The following is a 23290-nucleotide window of genomic DNA, read 5'->3' as shown; positions in this document are numbered from 1 at the left end:
ACCTGCCACCTTCTGGGAGCCAATTATTTGGACAAATCCTGTGGCCGATGGCACACCCTCGTTTGTTTAAAACCAATAGGAATGGAAGTGTGGCAGTTTGCCTGCGGGGAAAAAACTTTCCCCGGGATCAGAGTTAGTCACGCATCACCAAACTTTTGCCAATGTGTTCACAACGGTGCTCCCTCTTTTGGAATTTTGACCATTACAACTATATTTATTCTGAGGTGTGTTTAGTATGGGAAGTAGACAACAATGGCTTACAAGACTGAAGAATGAACTTAGCAACAGTCCTCTTGTTTCAAATGTGGCCTTCGGCTTCATACTTATGGGACTAGAAAAGTTGGTGGAGCTGGAGTTTGAGTGTCCTTGCAATCCCAAATGGAATGGAGTGTTTTCTTCAGCTTTCTTCATCATCCCCGCCGTAATGGCCTTTACGTTGATGCTGATTATTCAAGGATGCAGATGTGATACTTGGTGTCGCAAGACCATATCTCTCTCCAGCTTCGTCCCGGCGATCGTGTGGCTGATTCTGCTCTTCCTCGACGGGCAGTACTTTGCGTGCGCAATGACGGACTGGAAGGGCAGGTTTGTCATCGTTGACAAAGCGGCTCCGCAAAAATGGTGTGAACCCACGAACGGGGACGACGTCACGCCGCAAGAACTAATGCTTCGCTCGCAGCAGTTATTTGTTGTTTCTCAGGTGAGGACGCGTGGTGAAGGTAACGGCTGGGGGCAGACTGTTGGATGGCTCCATCGCCGTACATTTCCGCTGTGCGCGCGAGATCTCTTTTTTTTCAGTCTGTCATCACATGTTTTCTATCCACTTTATCGGGTGAAATGATATTGAATACTAAACGTGTGCTGCATGGAATAATTGTAATACTTCTCTATTCTCTGTCTTCCGCACATTCAGGTTATAGGCATAGCTCTTCTCATTTTCATCTGTGTGGGACTAGTAGTGTATGTGATTAGAGAGAGCTGCCAACAGGAGCTGGACACACAGGATTCCAGCGGCGTAGCGGAGATGACGATGTGCAGCTTGAGTTCACGAAGGACGCGGACGTCATGAATGTGGACATTGAAGCCTCCATTGCACAACTCTCCGCTTTGGTCTGAACAGCGGGAGACTACTACCGTAGGACTTTAAGAAACACCATCCCTGTAAATAAGTTCTTTTTTCCTCATGGAATACTTTATATACATTTTTATGACCTCATAATATCTGACAGATTTATCTGCAGGACATCTTAATTTTTTATATATTAAAAAATCTGATAGCAACTTTTTATAATATATAGACTTTTTACAGGCCAAAGTATTTTCGTCGGGAGTTACTTGTGTGTTTGTTTTATACCTTTTAGCTGTTATAGCATTAAAATTCGCATTGCTGTCAGCTGCTGATGAGTTGTATATTAAAAGCACGCAAGCATTGTATACCAAAATCATACTGAACAAAATATAAATGCAACATTGAACATTATAAAAGATTTCGCTGAGCTACAGTTCATCTCTACTCAGCCAGTGCAGTAAACTATGTTGATTTATTAATGTTTTGTATGTGAACATGGAATAGTGGAATTTCTCTATAGTTGTCATTGGTTCACATCTTCTAGTTTGGTTGCCTACAAAAATAAGCTGGTATTTTATTATATAAAAGTATACGTGATTGTGTGTGTGTGTGTGTGTGGGGGGTCTTTGTAAATATCTGACTAGGTTTCTTGTCATAAATTGACCAAATGATAACTGTGTTGGTTTGGTCTGTTGGCAAGACCCAATTCATTTCATTGATCAATGCAGCCTTGATCTAGCCTCTCCAAGAAACAGGTATTGGTTTCTTCAAAAGGAAGTTGTAAATGTTATTAACTGGATGGAAATTGCTTCAATGGCACAGAATCCAAGCTATTCAAAGGAATAGCTGCTATAGCTGCCAAAGTGCTATTCAAATGAATAGTTCAAGTTCACTCATAAATGAAGATGTGTTATTTATTTTCATAGTCAAGCAAATTGGGCACACCCTTAAATGCAAAGTGTGCTATCGTAATCCAATTAACTTTTTGCTATACATTCGCTGTGTGTGTGTCCATTCCCTGTGTGCACTGATGTTCAAAGTTTTGGCTCCAGATAATATAATATTTAGGGCTGAGCCCTACACATTTCCAGCTAGTCAACCTTTTGCAGAAATGTAAACCCTACTCTTAAGACATCACAATGGGAGTTTCTGTTTAAAACTAGTGAGCTATGTGCCTAAGAGGAATCCAAAACTCATTATTGGCACTATTGGCACTGCCTAAGCTTCCTAACATGTTAACTGGTGTATTTCGGCTATATAGTCGGCAAAATTGTGCTGTGAAATCTGGTGTTTTTCAGCCTGAAACACAGAACTGCATAGTGCAGATCCTAGCTGGAGGTAATGACATGTCACATGACCATATACCATCAACTTCAATTTGAAGATGATACCTAGTTGCCTGATAAAACCATACTTCAAAAAGTGGCAAATTATTGCATAATATTGCTTTAAAGGTGCCATGTGTAAGAATTGAGGTAAAAATATCCAAAAAATGAGCTACACGCATCAAAAGAATGAGAAGAAATAAGGGTGATGATGTCATTAAAAAAATGGCAAGGTATAGTGCTGCAGAGATATCAACCAGAATTAGCATGCTAAATTACTAGCCACAGCCCGACAGGTGTCATAATACCAGCTTCGGCCATGGGAGGCGGTATCACGGGCAACATAACCGCCAGCCAAACTGCAATACACGTTTCTCGGTTGTTACTCTAGGGTAGACCAACTCACTTTCTGGAGGTATACTGCCTCCATCTTTTATGGAATGTGGAGTATGAATTGATTTTTTGGCGGATATTACACATGGCACCTTTAACAGAGCCTGACTGTATTGTAGACAACAGAAATATGTCACTGAGCATTCATGTCTTCTTGAGTCTTTACTGTAAGTCATGTTGGTGTCACTTGGTGATCCTCCTTTTGTGATTGACAAAAAAGATTTTTAATGAGGGTCAAAAATCACATGGAGATATCTCTTGCATTGAGATATAAAGCATACAACAATTTAAAAGCCCCATAGTTATTTGTTATGGAATAAATAAAGTTTTAATATTAACATTGAAAGTGATCAGTAACTCCTCGATTTGACTGTATCAAGAACATGAAAATAAGTATGATGTTGCAGTAGAGTGAAAGTACATACTGTTAAACAGAGATGCAATATGTGACTATATTGTTTCTTTGTTTGGTATTCACAGCACATAATGCAATTCATCCCACTCCGTCACAACTGTGTTTATTGCAGTACTCCAAAACGGAGAGGTAAAAAACTACACAGTGATCCAGAATTCACTGCAGTCTCAGGGCATTCTGGACACACAAGATATAATTACAAAAGCAAATGTGTTCAGTGAAGTTTTAATCTATAGGATGAAGCCACCTGAGTCAACAGAGTCAGTAAAGAACAGAGATTAAAAGTAAATAATTCAAGAATTAAGTACTTTTTTACAGACCAATGACAATTGTGTCCCAACAGAAAGTAATAGATGCTATCAAGGTATATACCCAGGTTTAAGGACAGGTCCTGCTGTATGATATGGACTACAGTGTGTGATGTAATACATCTAATAAACTATGGTGGTTAGGTAGGCTATTGGTACATGTCAGTATGTCAAATCCATGTTCCACCTCTACCATACTCTCAAAAAGCCACTAGATGGCACTGTTATATATTTTTTCAGATCTAACAAAGAAGGCATGTACCCTTGGATCATAGTGCTTCAAAACTGTTGAGCTAAGATCACAGTTTGAAGAGAAATTACACAACTATACCTGATTTAAGTTTGGGTGCCACACACTTTGATGTTCCAGTTTTCGGCAAACGATAGCTCCGTACATATTTGGAACTTGCAAAAATGCAATTGTTTGCACATTAGCCTATATACTAGCAAAATGGTAGGCTATCTTATATTGGAAACAGAGGGCGGAGATATAGGCTACTAATAAAGCAGGAGCAACAGCAAGCAGCCTACAATAATAAGACCAATAATGAGACTCGGGTTTGAATCTGAGTTCTCATGAACTTAAGCTGTTGTCAATTTGGGGCAGCCGTGGCCTACTGGTTAGGGCTTCGGGCTTGAAACCAAAGGGTTGTCAGTTTGATCCCCGGACTAGTAGGAAAAATGTGGACGGGGGAAGTGGTTGCTCTCCCATGCCCACATTCACGGCTGTAGTGCCCTTGAGCAAAGCACCTAACCCCTCACTGTTCCCCGAGCGCTAATGTAGCAAGGCAGCTCACTGCTCCGGGTTAGTGTGTGCTTCACCTCACTGTGTGTGCTCTGTATCTTCACTAATACACGGATGGGATAAATGCAGAGACCAAATTCCTTGTTCCAAGTATACTTGGCCTATAAACCTGATTTACAGTTTGGTTGGCCTATTTACTTAACGACTGTCACACTGAAATAGCATATTTGAATAATGAACTGAAACCTCTCTGAACTCCAAATATCAATTCACCAAATTAATTTAATGATACAATGACATTACTATCATCAAATTACTTTAATGATACAATGACAGGTGATGATGGATTAAAGTTGAACGTCATGCTGGTTTGGCAACCTAAATAAAAGACACCTTATGCATCAGTTGAGGCTTTTTCTTTTGGATCCAATGGCTGCTACATGTAGGCTACCTACTGTTTTGACCTCCCTGCCAAGACGTGTTAATGATAGGCTATAGAACTCTGTTCAAAAAGGGACCAAAAGCTGCTATCTTTGCCCATATACAGTACCCTCGAGAGTTATGCTCTCCTAAAGTTGACTAAAAACAGATATAGAAAAATCCAACCTTGAAGGGAAACAAATTTATTTGGAGAAAAACAAAAATCTCATAAAGAAATAAATATTTTTAACAAAAACACACCGCTCACAATTATTGGCACCTCTGTGTGTAATACCTTCTTAAAAGCCTCCCTTTGCCAGTAAAACAGCATGTAATATTTCCCTATGACACCCCATAAAGTTGGAGAATACAAAGCAAGGTCCACACTTGCATTCTCCTTCTTTGACTCACCCCACAGTTTAGATCAGGGGACTGAGATGCAGTGGTGTAGTCTAGTTAGCTTTAGTGGGTATACTGTGATGTAGTCTAGTTAGCTGTAGTGCTGTGATCAACCCCAAATGTTAATACCTATCCTTGCCTATTTTAAGTGGGTATACTGAGATGGTGATGCTTTTTAAGTGGGTATACTGCATAGACCTGCATATCATGTAGACTACACCACTGCTGAGATGGCAATGGACGAAGTTTGATTTTGTGTTCAGTAAATCAATTTTGTTTTGATCCGGACATTTGTTTTGGTTCACTGACCTGATGATTGGTCATGATATACATGATGCACATGACCAATCATCAGGTGAATGATCCAATCATGATCCATTTTAGTGTCTTGGCAGATTTGACAGATTTTCTTTAAAAATGTTCAGGTTTTTCTTGGGGTTTATGATACCATGTCCCTTAAAAAGGTTCCCAAGGCCTTTGGGAACTAAAAATAGCCACACAATATCACAGCCCCTCTACCATAATTCTCATTAGGCATGGAGTTCTCTTATAGTCATTCTTCTATGTACGGCAAACAAACAAGTGTTTCTTGCCAAAGAGTGCAATTTTCATTTAATCTGACCACACTTCCAGACAAAGTCACTGTACCATTTAGTAACTCCTGCTGTTTACATTTGTAATTAAATGACTGGAAAATTTAGCAGTGAGGTCACTTTTGAAGATTTTTGGGGTGATCCTAAGATGATGCCTTTTTCTGGTTCTAATAGATTTTCTTACCATCCTCCATACTTTGCGTGGGGGAAAGATAATCTTTGTTTAATCATGTTTGCCACATTTCCAGTTGATAAGAACCTTTTAATTATTCTTTTAAATATGGGCATTTTCAACAAAAGTAGGCCTAGTTTTTATAGCCATTTTCTGACTTACAAATGTCCTTACACTTTCTTTTTATTTAAATTTTGTGTATTTTCTTGTCTTTCCAATGTTGAAAAATGACTCAGGGATTTAGCCTCTGTGTCACTTTATCATACTTTAGTGAAAAAGAAAGTCATGAACTACTTCTTAAAGTACATAGGCACTGATTAACTTAAAGTTGAAATTAAATGGGAAAATGCATCTGTTACATTTTGTATGTAAGATTTTCTAGGGGTGCCAATAATTGTGGGCAACGTGTTGTTTTTGAAAATATGTATGTCTAAAAGTGCCAATAATTCTGATAGGGCACTGTAAGGAGATCTGGGTGTTAATTGAAGCTAAATACCTATAGCAAGTTGCACTGCAAGTTAGGTCTGGGGTAGCAAAAAGCAAAGTTTGCCGTCTAAATGTACCGAAGGTCACAGTATCCATTCAAAATCCCCATGTTATTTTCACAAGAAAATCACAAGATACCGGATTTCCTTATATGGGCAAAGTTGAAAGCTTTTTTGTAGGCAAACTTCAGAGGTATATTTCCAGCCAATATTGCGTATTTGGCTATTCATATTAAGGCCATTCTTACCTTTAAGAGTTGTTGACATTTATTTGCCAATAAATAGATCAGAATTTAACGCTGGTTCCATGCGATTGGTTTATTCAAATTCACTTCACCAGAGAGGTCTCTTCCAGTTCAGAGTCCCCGCCTTGACATAGCTTTTCCCGAACTTCCCACGGAAGAAATTGGATATGCCTGGTCGGGAAGAAAAGCACATTTCTACCAGACAGGGCCGGAGTGGGGCCACTTTTCAGCCCGGGAGTTTCAGGCCCAAGACCGTCCCACGTTTTCCACAGTGGTGGAAATTGGATAAATGAAGCAACATTTCAGCTCTTACTATCCTGTAGTTTTTATTAGTACCATAGTTCAACAAATGTGTAAAGGTTATATAATAATTCACTTCAACTGAGAAGTTAATAAAAAATATTCCACTATTCCACAAGTTAAAGGAACCATATTGATGATGATCAAGATTGTGGCCAAAACTGGTACTGCAATCACTTTCAAATGACTGTAGAGCTGTGTATCCCCTCCTCCCCTCCTCTTCCCCCCTGACTCGAGGTTGCCAACCCGGATGCCAAAACACTACTGACTTTGTGATTAGTAGATAGGTAGAGGGTACGTACGTAGGCATCAGGCCAAAACATCAGTTGAGGGCTGCAACTTCACTTTTTAAATGGCAATATCCTGGCCGGACTACAGTTGTCAGTGATATAAGTATTTGAAATTAACATGATTTCTTAATGTCTAGTGACATATCAGGGCCATTTTATGATTAATTGAAATACATTTCTTACATATGGTTCCTTTAACAAAAACAGAAAGAAAGAAAGACAGAAAGAAAGAAAGCCTTTGAAATGTAGCCTATCCCACACTTCCACAAAGAGGCATATTGAACTAATGTTTAGGCTACATGTTTTTTGCATGGGTAGGCTTTATTGTCGTTTGGTGATTTAGCCTACTCCTTTACTACACCCTCTTCTAAGCAAACAAGGCATATAGGTTCATCATGTAGCATAAATATTTTGCTCTTTCACTAATTTCGGGATCATCATTTTCAGTGGTCGACTGGTTGATCTGCTGCTCAGAGGCTACAATTTTTACCGCATAGGCCTACACAGATCAAACTTCAGTTTTGTTATTAATATTTGCATACTGCAAAGTCTAATATGTTGCTTGCAAATAACTTGACAACGCTACAAACGCCCATATTAGCCCAATAACTGCTAATAATCATTTCCTATAGGCTATCTCTCTTTACCAGTTGCCACTTTTGTCTGTAGGCCTAATCTAGAAGCTTGGCACATTTAGCAGCATCTACCTGGCCGTTTCAGTCCCTCCTGGCCTCTTTACCATCCATCCTTCCTGACGCTTATGGCTAATGTAGGGCCGGCCCGGCTATCCGTATCTGAGAAAAGTTTTTGGAAAAGACGGGCTATATGGACCCAACCAACTCTTTTTGGGAGGGGAGAACTCCCTCACACGGTACGGCTACAACTCATGCAGAGGCAACGGTGCCATGCACAGAATGCGGAACGTGTAGCCTACTTTAAGAGAAGTTAGACTAACGTGACAAATGTCGAACTGTTTTTCCTCGACCGCCCCAAAAATGAAGCGGCCCACCGGGAATTCTTCCGATTATCCCGATTACCCACCCCGGGCCTGCTATATATCGCCGCCAAACTTGCACCCCATTGAGTGCCTTGTTTGGAGATTTTCTTTCTTTTCCATTTTCTCTGTCTTTTGAGTGCTATGTGGTTTCTTCCAGGGGCAAAGACGAGGTTGTGGGACACTGTGTCTACGTTCACAGGGGTTGTCCTTTCAGGTGCATTCAGCTCAGCTAACCTTTGTACTTCAATTTATAAAGGAGTGTATACCTGAGTGTAGGGTGAGAGAGTTAACATTTCCTCAGAGTGTAGTACAGCCGGAGGCATCGACAGCATTGCTGAGGTAACTATTTTGTAAATGAACCATATGCCTAAGATTTAATTGGGAAAGGATGTTCAGTAATTTATGTTAGGCTATATCTCTGCAAACATAACATGGAAGTGACCAAGTGCTAGAGAAGGTTGGTACATCAGGGTAAATATAACAATGTACTGTATGTGAGTGTGTGTCTGCAGTGGCGTCGCCAGCCGTAATCCACGCACTGTGTGTACAATTTCTCAACGCTTTGACATGAAATCATTCAATATTACAACGATAAAAATAGCTTGTACTGTCTTGATTGAAACATGCTTCGCGCACAAATAGCCTATGTTTAGGGCAAAGAGAATGCACATCTCAACATTTATACATCTTATCCCGCCACGCACTTTAATCCGGCCTGCCGAGAATTTAATTAGGTTATCATAGGTTGCTTGCTATTTTTTTCCAGCGATAGACGACGTTTTGGTTAACTTTAGGCAAACTGCTTTACACTCTTCTTAAGAACGTTTACAATGTCAATGTCAAAACAGCTACATCGATAGTATCTCCATTTCAGCAGATCTAACTAAGTTATGCTACTCCATTTAATTAGGAACATTTGAGCGTGCACTAGAGGGAGAGAGAGCTTCAGGTTCCAGCTGGCTTGTCATTCTGATTGATATCTCCTTATAAGAAACTTTTTAAAGGAAATCGCAATGGCAACAGTAGTTCCCACTACTGACCATTTATAAACAGTGAGAGGGCACAGCCATAGGCACAGCACTAGCTATACTAGTGACAAATGGTCAGAAAGGGCTTTAGTTTTTGAGATACCCCTACCGGAGGTAGAACTAAACCCAACAATGTTTTTCCTCATCTCTAAGGTCTCCCATATATGAAATGGATTCTTAGCTAAAAATATTTTACTGCTAAGATTGTTAAATTAACAGATATTGTTATACACCCCAAAACCAAAAAAGAACTAAAATATAGCCTGTCCGTATTGGAGTTAAGGCATATAAACTAGTGCAGATCAATCACACAAGCTCTGAGAGCTTTGAAACTTGGCGTGTTTATAGTCAGGAAATGAATAGACATGTAAACATACACCTAAAATAAGCGGACATGCAAAAAATTAATATATCTATGCAGAATGTTTTCATTTACTTTGTAGCTGCTTTACCAGGGATTATCATAGTAACACATATGATGGCTTATGGGAAAGATGGGGTTGTACTGAATCCAATACCAGATATGTAAATATAGTATGACGAATCAGGTCATATTATATTACTATATTTATAATGAAAGAAAACGGAAAACTGGCAAAATACAGTCTCCAAGTCCAAATCACATTATCAGCGGTGAGGAGAATGTTGACATTCATTGTTACTGCAAGGTAAGTTACATAATGTAAGTGCTGCTTTATATTTACATTTAATAATGATACATTTAATATGTCCCAGTATTAAACAATTAATATGAAACACAGATCCAATTGAATCAGGTTAACATTGGAATGGAACAACTTTATTAAAATATTTATATTCACTTGAATTTTGTTTTGGTCAAGTCATTACTGAATAATGGAAAATAATATTGTTAGCTTTTGTCTGTCCAGACCAGCAGTGGACAGTAGAGCCTACACTGCTTACTTCACTCCTAAGTAGCTAAACAGTTAGTTTTAGAAACTACTTTCCCTAGCTAAGAAAGTACTTAGCCCTCTGACCAATGTTTCATGTGTAATTCAACTTGATTTGCATTTTGATGAAAATTCTGAAATGTATATTATTTTTCCTTTTCACTTTTGAATTAAGGAGAATGTCTTACAGGCATTGGATCCAAAGCTTTGTATCATTTGTGGGAAACATTTTGAAAAGGGCAAGAAAAAAGATCCCTATGTCCAAAACCCCACAGTAGAAGGCCTCCAACGCATACTTACCCTTGCTCAGCAGAGAGAGAGATTGTGATGTCCATAAAACTCTGGCTCCATATACAGATGATATTTCTTCCAAAATCAAAGTTGCATATCATGTTGCATAGCATGTATCATGTAGAGTGAACTACTGCAGTAAGACAAAAATCAGTGAGCAGCAGCAAGTTGCAAATGTTGAGAGTGAGAGCACATCTGCACCAAGAAGGCTGAGTATCAAATACTGAGAGTTTCAAATACTGAGAGATTGTTTCATTTGTGGGAAGGCTAGCTCTAGATCAGAACCTCTGACAGCCATTTTGACTGGTACAGGGGCAATGTAAATTATAGGCCAAGTATACTTGCGTATACAAGGAATTTGGTCTCTGCATTTATCCCATCCGTGAATTAGTGAACACACAGAGCACACAGTGAACACAATTAGGTGAAGCACACACTAACCCGGAGCAGTGAGCTGCCTTATTACAGTGGTGCTCGGGGAGCAGTGAGGGGTTAGGTGCCTTGCTCAAGGGCACCATGGATGTGGGCATGGGAGAGCAGTGCTCAACCACTTCCCCGCCTTTTTCCCTTCTGGGTTGGGGATCGAACCGGTAACTCTTTGGTTACAAGCCCGAACCCCTATTCGGCCACGGCTGTCCCCAGTACCAGAGACAAGGTCCTTCGAGCAGCTTCTGAAAGGCTTGATGAAGATGTCCATTCAAATTCTTTCATGCCCAGATCTCTTTGCATATGATGCCAAATACCATAAAATGTGCCTTGCACACTACATCTCTAAACGAAATATAACAGCAGAAAAGAATTTAAAAAAAGCAGACCAATGTCTATAACAAAGCGTTTATTAAGCTCACTGAAGACATTGATAAAACAGTATTGTCCAAAGATATAAAAGTGAGATCTCAATTCTTTGACTGATAGCTATGACAACATACTAATGACCATTGCTGAGCAAGAAGATGTGTCTATAGTTCAACACAAGAAATATAGATCCTGGAAACTAAAGGAAAAGCTGATACAGCATTACAAAGACAGGCTTGCATTTGTTCCACGTCCAAGACAGTCAGATCTGATCTGCTCAGATAGTATGACCATATTGTGCACTGAGGGAAGCTGCTAAACTCACAGAAATAACAGTAGACTGAGACTACGCTTCCACAGACAAGTCAGAGTCTTTCCGAAATCCAAATATTACACAGGGCTGCAGACATATTGAGGAAAAGCATGGATCAGGTAGAGCATGACAGTGAGTAATATGTCAGCAGTGACTGTCGATTATGTTTCCAATGCAGCAAGTATGTACCCAACATCCTGTATGACTTTGTGAACTGGTGTGTTGATTAACATGCCCACAGAAATTACCAAACGTGGTGATGACCCAGCTTCAAAGGAGAATCTGTGTGTTAATTTGTCATGATCTCATTGAACAGAGCTGTCACATCCATACGCCAATCACACTGGGACTTCCCATTTTGATACATCATGAGTTTGGTAGTAAGACAGTCATCAATGAGCTCAGTGCAATGGGACACTGTGTTTCCAATACAGAAGTTAGGCACTTCTCACATCTGTTGCAGCAGACCAGATATCAAGGACAGAGAGTGGTGTCTACATCCCAACTGGCCCCACTGGAGTTGCTGAACATGGAATTTGTGATGCTGCCATCAGCAACTTTGACCAAAATGAAGACACCCTGGATGTGAAGCGTAAAAGAATGAACAAAATGTACCTGTAAAGTTTATCTCCATCCATTCATATCAATCGTGTTTAAGGTGGTGAGGGACCTCTGAACCTGAGGGAACCTGTGCTAGGCATTTATCTGCTGTGGAGACTTGGCCTCTTCGGAACACAACAGACGTCAAAGCATGGGTTGTACACTTCCCATCCAGGGTGTCTTCATTTTGGTAAAAGTTGTCGATGGCTGCATCAACAATTCCATGTTCAGCAACTCAAGTGAGAACAGTTGGGATGTAGACACCACTGTCCTTGATCTATATTTCTTGTATTGACACACCTTCTTGCTCAGCAATGGTCTTTAGTATGTTCTCATAGCTATCAGTCAAGGAGTTGAGTCCTCAATTTCATACCTTTGGACAATACTGTTTTATCAATGTCTTCAGTGAGCTTAATAAAGGCTTTGTTATAGACATTGGTCTGCTTTTTTCATTATTTTCTATGGCTTCTGCTATATTTCATTTAGAGATGTAGTGTGCAAGGCATTTTATGGTATTTGGTATCATGCAAAAAGATCTGGGCATGAAAGAATTCGAAGATGTACATCTTCATCAAGCCTTTCAGAAGCTGCCCGAAGGACCTTGTCTCTGGTTCTTGCGTTTGTTCCAGTTGAAATTGCTGTCAGAGGTTCTGGTTTAGAGCTGGCCTTCCCACAAATGAAACAATCTCTCCGCATTTGAAATTATGTTGTATCAGCCCTACTCAGCCTTCTTGGTGCAGATGTGCTCTCACTCTCAACATTTGCAACTTGCTGCTGCTCACTGATATTTGTCTTACTGCAGTAGTTCGCTATACATGATACATGATATGAAACTTTGATTTTGGAGAAAATATCATCTGTATATGGAGCCAGAGTTTTATGGACATCACCATCTCTCTCTCTGCTGAACAAGGGTAAGTATGCGTTGGAGGCCTTCTACTGTGGGGTTTTGGACATAGGGATCTTTTTTCTTGCCCTTTTCAAAATGTTTCCCACAAGCTTTGGATCCAATGTCTGAAAGACATTCTCATTAGGCCTTTTCACACTGCCAAAATCGCCGCGATTTTATGTACCAGAATCGCGGAACGACTGTCCCTTTCACATAGATCGAGGCGGAACGGCGGGACAAAGTGTCTCGCCAAATTTACTACCAAGCCGCCTAGACATTTTGCCGAGTTTTTTCGTTCCGGCACCAGTGTGAATGGGTCATAAGCAACAACAAAGCAACTTCACTTGCATTTGTAGGGTACTACAAATGCAAGCTAACCAAAGTGCAGTCGGTTCTCCCACCATGGTTTTGGAAATTGCACACCTGCTACATCTGAAGGCCCACGCATAATAAGGCCTACGGCTATCACTCTACACGCCCCCTATTGCACATCACATTTTAATTTGCTAGCTGATCCTGCCTCCTGGCTTCCCAAAATGCCGCATCATGTGAACAGATCAGCAGGCCGGCAAATTTTCACCTCATTTTCAAACACACGTTTCGGCAAAAAGACGTCTCCTCTTCCCTCAAATTTAGCGTAATCTCTGTGTGAAAAGGGCTTATAATTCAAGAGACTAGTGAAAAGGAAAAATTTCAGAATTTTCATTGAAATGCAAATTAAGTTGAATTACACATGCAACATTAGTCAGAGGCCTAAGTACTTTCTTAGCTAGGGAAAGTAGTTTCTACAACTAACTGTTTAGCTACTTAGGGGTGAAGTAAGCAGTGTAGGCTCTACTGTCCACTGCTGGTCTGGACAGACAAAAGCTAACAATATTATTTTCCATTATTCAGTAATGACCAAAACAAAATTCAAGTGAATGTAAATATTTTAATAAAGGTGTTCCATTCCAGTGTTAACCTGATTCAATTGGATCTGTGTTTCATATGAAATGTATCATTATTAAATGTAATTATACAACAATTGGGTTCTATGGAACTATTTATTTGTTTCTGATTGGCCGAGAGACGTTCCATGAGTTGGAATATCCCTGGACATTTAAACTCAGACTCAGCACAGCTAATAATAAATCACTCCGCGACACAATGTGAAGATTTGACACCCAGCTCTCCACTATTTCAAGCAATGGGTTACTCCTTAGCAAACCATAACGAAACAGTGCTTCACCACATCTGTGGATTAAGCCACACAGTCAACTCCATGTAAGTAAGATAAACGAGGATGCTAATTGTTCTCAGCATTGCCAGCATTGTGTATAATATGATTGTCACTTGGAGGAGACTTGTAGATAACGTTAGCATAATTAGCTAACCGCTGCTAACGTGCTAGCATCGTCACGTCAGGCTGTGCACAGTAGTGTAACATTTATTCACTATACATTAATAAAGTTGAGTGGTTCTGCAATGTAGATTATGTTTCCGTTTTTTTGCAGTACCATGTCCCTTACATGACATGGCCCAGTGTCCTTGTAACATGCATGCAGCAAACCTAGATATGAATGTGATTTCCACATTTCTTTCAAGAAGACCACAAAGAAAAAAAAACACAAAGACCCGTAACGAGGGGTCTGGAATGTTGGTTACCTAGCAACCAAGACGCTGTCTATTGAAAAGGGAACTATTTTTTGATGTGTAAGAACGATGTCGAACATTTTTAAACAATAATGGGGTGTTTTCAGATTATTTAATTTGTGGTAGAATTGTTGTATAAAAGCAATATAGCACTCGTGATCGTGGGATTGGTCATGGATATTCCCACGGCTGTTGTTGCCTGCGCCACTCAGCCTCCGGCCTCGTGGCTACGGCCGAACAACACCCGTGGGAATATCCATGACCAACCCCACTCTCACTCGTGCTATATTGCTTAAATATAGATCAGCACTTGCCTTGCAGTAACAATGAATTTATCAACATTCTTCTCACCACTGATAATGTGATTTGGACTTGAGACTGTATTTTGCTAGTGTTCTGTTTTCTTTCATTTTGGACACCTCATACATTGAGTGACAGAACACACCAACAGAACTTGTCATACTATACAGTATTTACATATTTGGTATTGTTGGATTCAGTACAACTCCACCTTTCCCATAAGCCATCATATGTGTTTCTATGATAATCCCTGGTAAAGCAGCTACAAAGTAAATGAAAACATTCTGCATAGATATTCATTTTTTGCATGTCCGCTTATTTTAGGTGTATGTTTACATGTCTATTCATTCCATACATCAAGATATTCACATCCAGTCTTTTCTAGTAGGTAAAGCAACTTCCTGACTATAAACATGCCAAGTTTCATGATTGATCTGCACTAGTTTATATGCCTTAACTCCCATACGGACAGGCTATATTTTAGTCCTTTTTTGGTTTTGGGGTGTATAACAATATCTGTTAATTTAACAATCTTAGCAGTAAAATATTTTTAGCTAAGAATCCATTTCATATATTGGAGACCTTAGAGATAAGGAAAAACACTGTTGCGTTTAGTTCTACCTCCGGTAGGGGTATCTCAAAAATGTGGGGCCATTGTCACTAGCCTATAGGCTATTATTTGAGTGGAGCTGGCAAAGAAGTCTTAAAGTGACAGTGCACCATTTATAAATAAATTAAACAGCATCAAATTAACAGTATTTCTTAAGAAATTGTTTTTCTATGACTAAATTACTTTTTAAATTATAAAGTAATTTAAAGTAAAGTAATGTAAAGTAAAGTAATTTAAATTATACAAAACGTTATATATATATATATATATATATAGTTTTTTGTGTGTGGCCCAAAACCCCTGGCGTAGAGTATGGATCGTCTCAAAGTTTGGGACAAGCAAACAGTTGTGTAAGCAAATCCGTCATGTGAGCCAGAGCCGATATGAAGGTATTTCTATCCCACCCAAATTGCGTTAAAATGGTGTGTTTAGCAGCCAGATTTTTTTTTTTTAAATCCCTGGGGTGAAATCTTTCATCCCAGAACTTTTAAAAAGCTTTAAACACGGACTTCCGGTTTGGGCCATGCTGCAGTAGGAAGCAAGAGAGACGAGCTCTGGCCTAACTTGCCTATAATTTCCTTTAAAGTGTTTTTAACACCGTAGAACTATAATAAAACTACTGTTATACCGTCTTAAATTAGCCACCAACATATAATGAGCACCTCTAGACACAAACAGTCGACCTCAGCTGCACCAACAATGCGGAACACCATGGCCTCCCCTGCTAACGAATGCTCCTAGGAATGGCGATGGAATCTCCATGGACCAGTTGGTGGAAGAGCTGTCAAAGCAACGTGCCAGTTTAAGAGATGACATTTCCATCCTCATTCAGGAATCTGTTGGCCCTTTGCAAACTTCTATGAACGCTGTCAAAGAGACTGTAGATAACTTTCAAACCCGCTTGACTGCAACGGAATCCCTAGCAGAGGAGAATTTCAAAAAGTTATTTGCAGCAGACGCAGCTATCAAATCTTTGCAAACACAAAATACACAGCTTCTGGATCGCATCGAGGATTTAGAAAACTGCTCTCGCAGATCTAATTTGAGTTAATGTAAATTGTGAATGTTAGACAGCAATATTGATTATTTTAAAATAGCTTCAAGTTTAACTTTTAGATGGCCAAAGGCTCTCCCGTAGGTTAACAGCTTAGTTAAGAAATAATGCACCTCCGGAAGATTCAAGATTTAGAGGGGGGCCAGCGGTTTGCCAATGTTCAGGAGGCAGACATTGGAGATTTGTGTGTTATGTTTAATGTTGGGATGGGTTTAATTATACCATAATTATACCACATATCCATTTTTATGTATTCTATGTTAAAACGGGTTTTTTATACTGCCAAAGGGTTTGTTTTGTTAATTTTGTTTGATTATTATTTTGGAGGAGTTGTTGACAAACATTTACCTTTCTGCTATGGGGTGTAGCTACACTCCACCCCATTCCCCTCCTTTAACGGCACATGGCTGATAGCACAAGCTATAGTAGGGCAGAATTAGGCGCGCCATCCACCCGATTCATAAGCTGGAATGTTAAGGGCATGAATGGGCCGAGTAAGAGGTCACGAATATTTTCCCGCTTGAAAAAATTAAATGTGGAACTAGCATTTTTACAAGAAACTCACTTGACCATAGCAGATCAAGTAAGGCTCAGGAAAAATTGGGTTGGACAGATCTTCCACTCTGCCTTTAACGCTAAGGCACGGGGAGCGGCAATTTTAATCCATAAAAAGATATTGTTTACGCCTTCAAAAACTATCTCTGATCCTCAAGGACGGTTTATAATAGTGACAGGTTCCCTCTTTAACATCCCAGTCGTACTTATAAGTGTATATTCCCCTAACTGGGATGATGTTGGCTTCATTAACAAACTCACCTCCCTGATTCCAAATCTAAATTCTCATAGGCTCATTCTTGCTGGTGATCTGAATACTGTGACTGACCCAACTATATATCGCTCCAATCCTAAAACTTTAACACGTTCCAAAATGTCCCAAGCTCTTTGTGATTTCATGGATCAGACTGGCTGTGTTGACCCATGGAGGTTTTTCTATCCACACAGAAAAGAATTCTCTTTCTTTTCACACGTTCATCATACATACAGTAGAATAGATTATTTTTTTATTGACAAAATACTTCTTCCTGCTGTAAAAGTAGAGTACACTGCCATAGTGGAATCAGACCATCAGTGATTCTTGATCTTGTTTTCTCTCAAAATCTAATGCAGTGCAATACCTGGAGACTGAACACAGCCCTATTGGCAGACAAACAGTTCTGTGAATTCATATCTAAAGCAATTGATGAGTTTTTGTTATTCAACAGATCAGACGTAATATCACCATCTACTTTATGGGAGACACTGAAAGTTGTTATTAGGGGAGAAATTTGGTCATACTCCATTTCACATAATAAGGCAAGAAAACAGAGGGAGCAAGAACTTATTAACTCTATAAGAAACATAGACCGCCAGTATTCCACAGCTCCAACTCCAGAACTATATAAAGACAGAATCACTCTGAAAACTGAGAGACACCTCCTGTGGTCAAGTGGGCACTACTATGAGCATGGAGACAAAGCAGGTCGCTTGTTAGCTTACCAGCTGAAATGCAGATCAGCGTCTCGTATGATCCCACAGATTCTCAGTGCTTCACAGTTAACAATAGATCCAGTTGAAATAAACAATACTTTTAAAGCATTTTACTCAGACTTGTATACATCTGAATTTCCACATGATACATCAAACATGTTACAGTTTTTAAACAATTTAGATATCCCTAAGATTGATGTGGCTGTTAAGACTGAATTGGACAAACCTTTGCAACTACAAAAGATTTATGATTCTATCCAGAAAATGCAAAGTGGTAAATCCCCAGGGCCAGACGGCTATCCTGTGGAATTTTACAAAAAGTTCTCATCTCAGCTAGCTCCCATTCTCCTTGAAATGTTTAACCATTTATTGAGTCATTCAAAACTACCACAGAGCCTAACATAGACATCTATTTCACTTCTATTTAAACCTGGTAAGGACCTGGTGTGGGTCATATCGGCCAATTTCACTTCTAAAAACAGATGTAATGATATTAGCTAAGATCCTTGCCTCAAGATTAGATACTGTAATGCCCCAAATAATTTCAATGGACCAAACTGGATTTATGAAGGACCGCCACTCTTTCACAAATATTCGTAAACTGTTGAATGTTGTGCACTCTCAGGGGGATTCCAGAAGTGGTTGTCTCCCTGGATGCGGAGAAGGCATTTGACAGAATCGAGTGGGGTTATCTGTTTGCCGTATTAGAAAGATTTGGCTTTGGTTCTAATTTTATCTCTTATGTCCGCCTGCTATATACTTCCCCAAAAGCATCAGTAATAACTAACAAATTAGCTTCCCAACTTTTCCCTCTGTCAAGGGGTACCCGACAGGGATGTCCCCTCAGCCCACTTTTGTTTGCATTAGCTATAGAACCCCTGTCAATTAAGTTGAGAACATCACACGCTATACATGGACATCACAGGATGGGAGTTGAACATAGAATTTCTCTATATGCTGACGATTTATTGCTCTATAGATCAGATCCAGTGTCATGTGTCCCTAATGTTGTGGAAATGTTACATGTATTTGGCTACAAATTGAACATGTCCAAAAGTGAATGCTTTCCAATCAATAATTCAGCTCTTCAGATTTCAGATACTGCACTCCCTTTCCGCATTTCCAAGTCTGGCTTTAAATACTTAGGCATACAGGTCACCCGTAACTCTGATCTTTATGAAGAGAATTTCAAACCCCTCATGAGAAAACTAGAATCAGATCTTCAGAGATGGTCAGCCCTATACTTATCTCTCACAGGTAGAGTTAATTGTATACAAATGAATGTTTTACCTAGATTTTTGTATTTACATTACATTACTGTACATTTGACTGAGGCATTTTTAACCAAAGCGACTAACAACATGGTAACAGTTAAGTTTTAAAGCAATTCTCTCAACAATTTTAGGACAATTTAAAAACGGAGTACAGTAAAGTGCATCAGTGAGTGCTGTTTTTAAACAGTTGAGTGTCAGTTCAAGATGGCAAGTAAGTGCTAGCATAAGCAAGACTTGTAAGTGGTGCTATGAGAGGAGATGTTCAGGAGTTTTTTGAAAATGGAGAGGGATGTCCCTGCCCTTGTAGGAACTGGCAGTGTATTTGTTTCAGTGTCTCCCAGTATTTTTGTCCAAATATTTTTTTCAGTCTTTGAATAAGTTAATCTTTTCTTTTCTGTGGGATGGTAAAACTCTAGAATCCGGAGGGAGTTTCTAGAGAGACCCAAGAGCCAAGGCGGCCTAGCACTTCCCAATTTAAGGAATTATTATTGGGCGTAAAATATACAAAAAGTTATTTACTGGTTTCATTCTCCAGAAATGGAATGGTGTCAAGTTGAAGCAAACTCCTGCTTATCAACATCTCCCTCTGCTTTGGCTACAGCAAAATTACCTTTCTCACCATCACAGTATACATCAAGCCTCGTAGTACATTCTACTCTCTTTCTGCTTTCAGTGGTTCTGATAACCCCCTAGTACACCCTCGTAATATCAATGCTTCATCTTCAACTTTTGGTCTGTAAAACTAGGGAACCCAGGCTCTATGGAAATATAAAAGTTATGTTCATATCTTTATCAGAATTATCAGGATAGCCATTGCAATTTCAGTAATTTTCAGCCATAAATTGCCTGATTTTCGAGGGTCTCCCCAGAGGATCTCCCCAGAACTCGGTAACAAAAAATAGCTGGAGGGTTTTAATAATATAGCTGTTCATAGTTCCACATCACACATACAAAGTATGAGCCGATTTGGCCGACCCCCATCTTCCGACCTCTGTCTGGTTTTCTCATGCAATGACTCTTAAATGCTATTGTGATGTTTTGTTAACCACTGGATCATGTTCTTGTGTGTTGTGAAATTGGAGTTTAACACTAGAAGCCATTTCTGAGGTAAAGCTTAGCGCTGTGAAACCTTTAAATTGTTCATTGGTATACTACTGCTTTTGGAAATCCAAACATCATGGGCTTACACACACCTGACCTTTCTGTTTGTTTGTGTATCCTACTGTAGGTGTTTTTAAAAATGAAATCACAGATGCTTCCCACAATATTTATCATGACACTAGCTCTCTCAGTGTGTGGCGTGTATAGTGGGAAAGTTCTGGTGTTTCCTATCGATGGCAGCCATTGGATCAACATGAATATTTTGATCAAAGAACTCTATTCCAGGGGACACACCGTCACTGTGTTCAGGTCCTCCGGTAGCTGGTACATCAAAGAATCCTCACCACACTACAATTCAATTACTGTCGAAGACGTGGCAGGGGGGTTTGATGAGGACTTTCTGAAGATGTTAATTTCTCGAATAATTCAGATCCAAGCCGACGGCAAGTCAAGTTGGAAGCGCTTACAGGTAGAGTGGGAGCTCATGAAACTGGGTCCAGTGATGACTCAGATGGAGATCAACGTGCTGGCTAAACTGCTAGATGACCACAAGCTTATGCAGTCCCTCAGGGATGCAAAGTATGACTTGGTTCTGGCAGACCCAGTAGGAGCGTCTGGGGGGATCATAGCTCATTACCTGAACTTGCCCTTGGTCTTTAATGTCCGATGGACTGTTCACAGCGAGGGGCACTTTGCCATAGCTCCGTCGCCAATGTCCTATGTTCCCATGCCTATGTTTGAGCTCGCAGACAAAATGAGCTTTCTCGAAAGGGTCTCAAATGTGTTCTTCTTCGCCTTTTATGAATTTCAGGCCCAGTTCCTCATCCGGCCACTGTGGGCTACCTTTACTAACAAATATTTTGGTCCCGATGTAGACTATTTTCAGTTGATACAGGGAGCTGATATTTGGCTGATGCGGGTCGATTTTGTGTTTGAGTTCCCACGCCCCACTATGCCCAATGTTGTTTACATGGGTGGGTTCCAGTGTAAGCCAGCAAAGCCGCTTCCTCAGGATCTGGAGGACTTTGTCCAGAGCTCTGGAGAACATGGAGTTGTCATCATGTCTTTGGGAACGTTAGTCAGTGAACTTCCGAGACGTGTAGTGGAGGAAATGGCTGCAGCTTTCGCCCAGCTACCACAGAAAGTCATCATGAGGTACACTGGAGAAAAACCATCGACCCTGGGTAACAACACCCTGCTGGTCGAGTGGCTGCCCCAAAATGACCTACTTGGCCATTCAAAGACCAGAGCATTTGTTGCCCATGGCGGAACCAATGGTGTTCAGGAGGCTATTTATCATGGTGTCCCAATCCTTGGTGTTCCACTGATGTTTGATCAACCTGACAATCTTTCAAGGATGCGAGCTAAAGGAGCAGCAAAGGTTATGGACATTTTCTCAGTCAACAGAGACACGTTCCTCCAGGCTTTGCAGGAGGTGCTCCATGAGCCATTCTACAGGGAGAACATGCAGAGGCTCTCCAGGCTGCACAGAGACCAGCCAATGCAGCCCCTGGACCGAGCCCTCTTCTGGATTGAGTTTGTTATGAGGAACAAAGGTGCTGCTCACCTGCGCACAGAGTCCTACAAGATGCCCTGGTACTCCTACCACTCTGTGGATGTGATACTGTTCTTACTTGCTGTCTTGGCCACTTTCATGGCTAGTTTTGTTTTTGGAATTAAGTTTCTGTGCACCAAGGTTTGTTGTAAACACAAGTCAAAACTAGAATAACAACTTACTGATGCAAAAAACATAATAGAGGAGTTTTCTGATTATGTTGAATACCATGTAGAACAATTATATACTGTATCTGCACTTACAAAGATTATTTCTAAATTTTGTATTAATTTCACTCTTGACATTAAGCTATAATCATGCACTGAAATAGCATGGAGTGAAATCAGAATGATACTTTGTGCTTTCACAGAGGAGGTGATCTTGTGAGATTGTGTGATAGTGTCTAAATTGTGAGATTGTGTTGTGCTTTAGAGGAAGTGAAGTCATGTATTTCCTCTTACTTCTCTTGTAACTCCAGTGCTCTTGTGACTTAAGTGTTATTTGCACATTCAATTGAATGGCACATACAGAACATCAGGGGGATTTAAACTGTGCATTTTGCCATTTATTTTCCATGACTTCATTAGTCTTTTGTATCAGTTGTTGAATGGACTTTAATCCACTCCATTTGTATGTTGAGTAGAATTTCTGCAACATGAATAAATAAAATTGTCCACTCTAGGGTATGTATTACAAATATATTACACATGTTAAGGGTACCTTTGTCCCAGTATGCCTTATAATACAGCTAGTTATCAACTTATCTCCAGTTGATAAATTAGGTAAATGTTTAGCTTTTGCGGTATGGACATTATCATGTATTGCCACCATGGACAAGGGGCAGATTACCTTTCACTGGCCTCTGAGGACCAGGATTAAAAAGGGAGGAGGTGGCTGCACCACCTTTGTTTTAAAATGTAATATGATCAGAAGTCTGTTGCACCATTCTCGGCAGGTGACTAGAGCTGGGGGATGCAACACACTCCAATCAGATGACCAGATTCTGACACAATGGAGCACACATACTGCTGTATCGCCTTCATCCACAGCCATAAAACACTCACTTATTGGTGCAAAAAGAGAATGTTTTGACATTTGTCTCGATGGCAAGTTTCAGTTTTGTTCTCGAATGACAGCAAAATACAAATAATGAAATGCAATATGCTCACAGAATTGAGCCTCAAAATTCAGTTAAAAGATGCAAATATTGTTGTCTTTCTTTTCTATTGGATTTTTTCACAAAAGAATTTTCTC

General features: G+C 39.9%; 2 protein-coding genes across 2 annotated transcripts; both read left to right on the top strand.

Annotated features, from left to right (window-relative positions):
- The first annotated feature begins 354 nt into the window (after positions 1–354).
- Positions 355–1234, top strand: LOC125307443. Its single transcript, XM_048263430.1, has 2 exons — positions 355–700; positions 914–1234. The coding sequence occupies exons 1-2, from the start codon at positions 425–427 to the stop codon at positions 1067–1069; spliced, it is 432 nt and encodes a 143-aa protein (XP_048119387.1). The 5' UTR covers positions 355–424; the 3' UTR covers positions 1070–1234.
- Positions 1235–8414: 7180 nt separating this feature from the next.
- LOC125307496 (UDP-glucuronosyltransferase 2A1-like) lies at positions 8415–22717 on the top strand. Its single transcript, XM_048263507.1, has 2 exons — positions 8415–8495; positions 20609–22717. Exon 2 carries the CDS (start codon positions 20621–20623, stop codon positions 22208–22210), a length of 1590 nt encoding a protein of 529 aa, XP_048119464.1. The 5' UTR covers positions 8415–8495; positions 20609–20620; the 3' UTR covers positions 22211–22717.
- Positions 22718–23290: the final 573 nt, after the last annotated feature.

Source organism: Alosa alosa, chromosome 14 (genome assembly GCF_017589495.1).
Source record: "Alosa alosa isolate M-15738 ecotype Scorff River chromosome 14, AALO_Geno_1.1, whole genome shotgun sequence".
Lineage (NCBI taxonomy): Eukaryota > Metazoa > Chordata > Actinopteri > Clupeiformes > Clupeidae > Alosa > Alosa alosa.
This window is presented reverse-complemented; position numbering and strand designations above follow the sequence as displayed.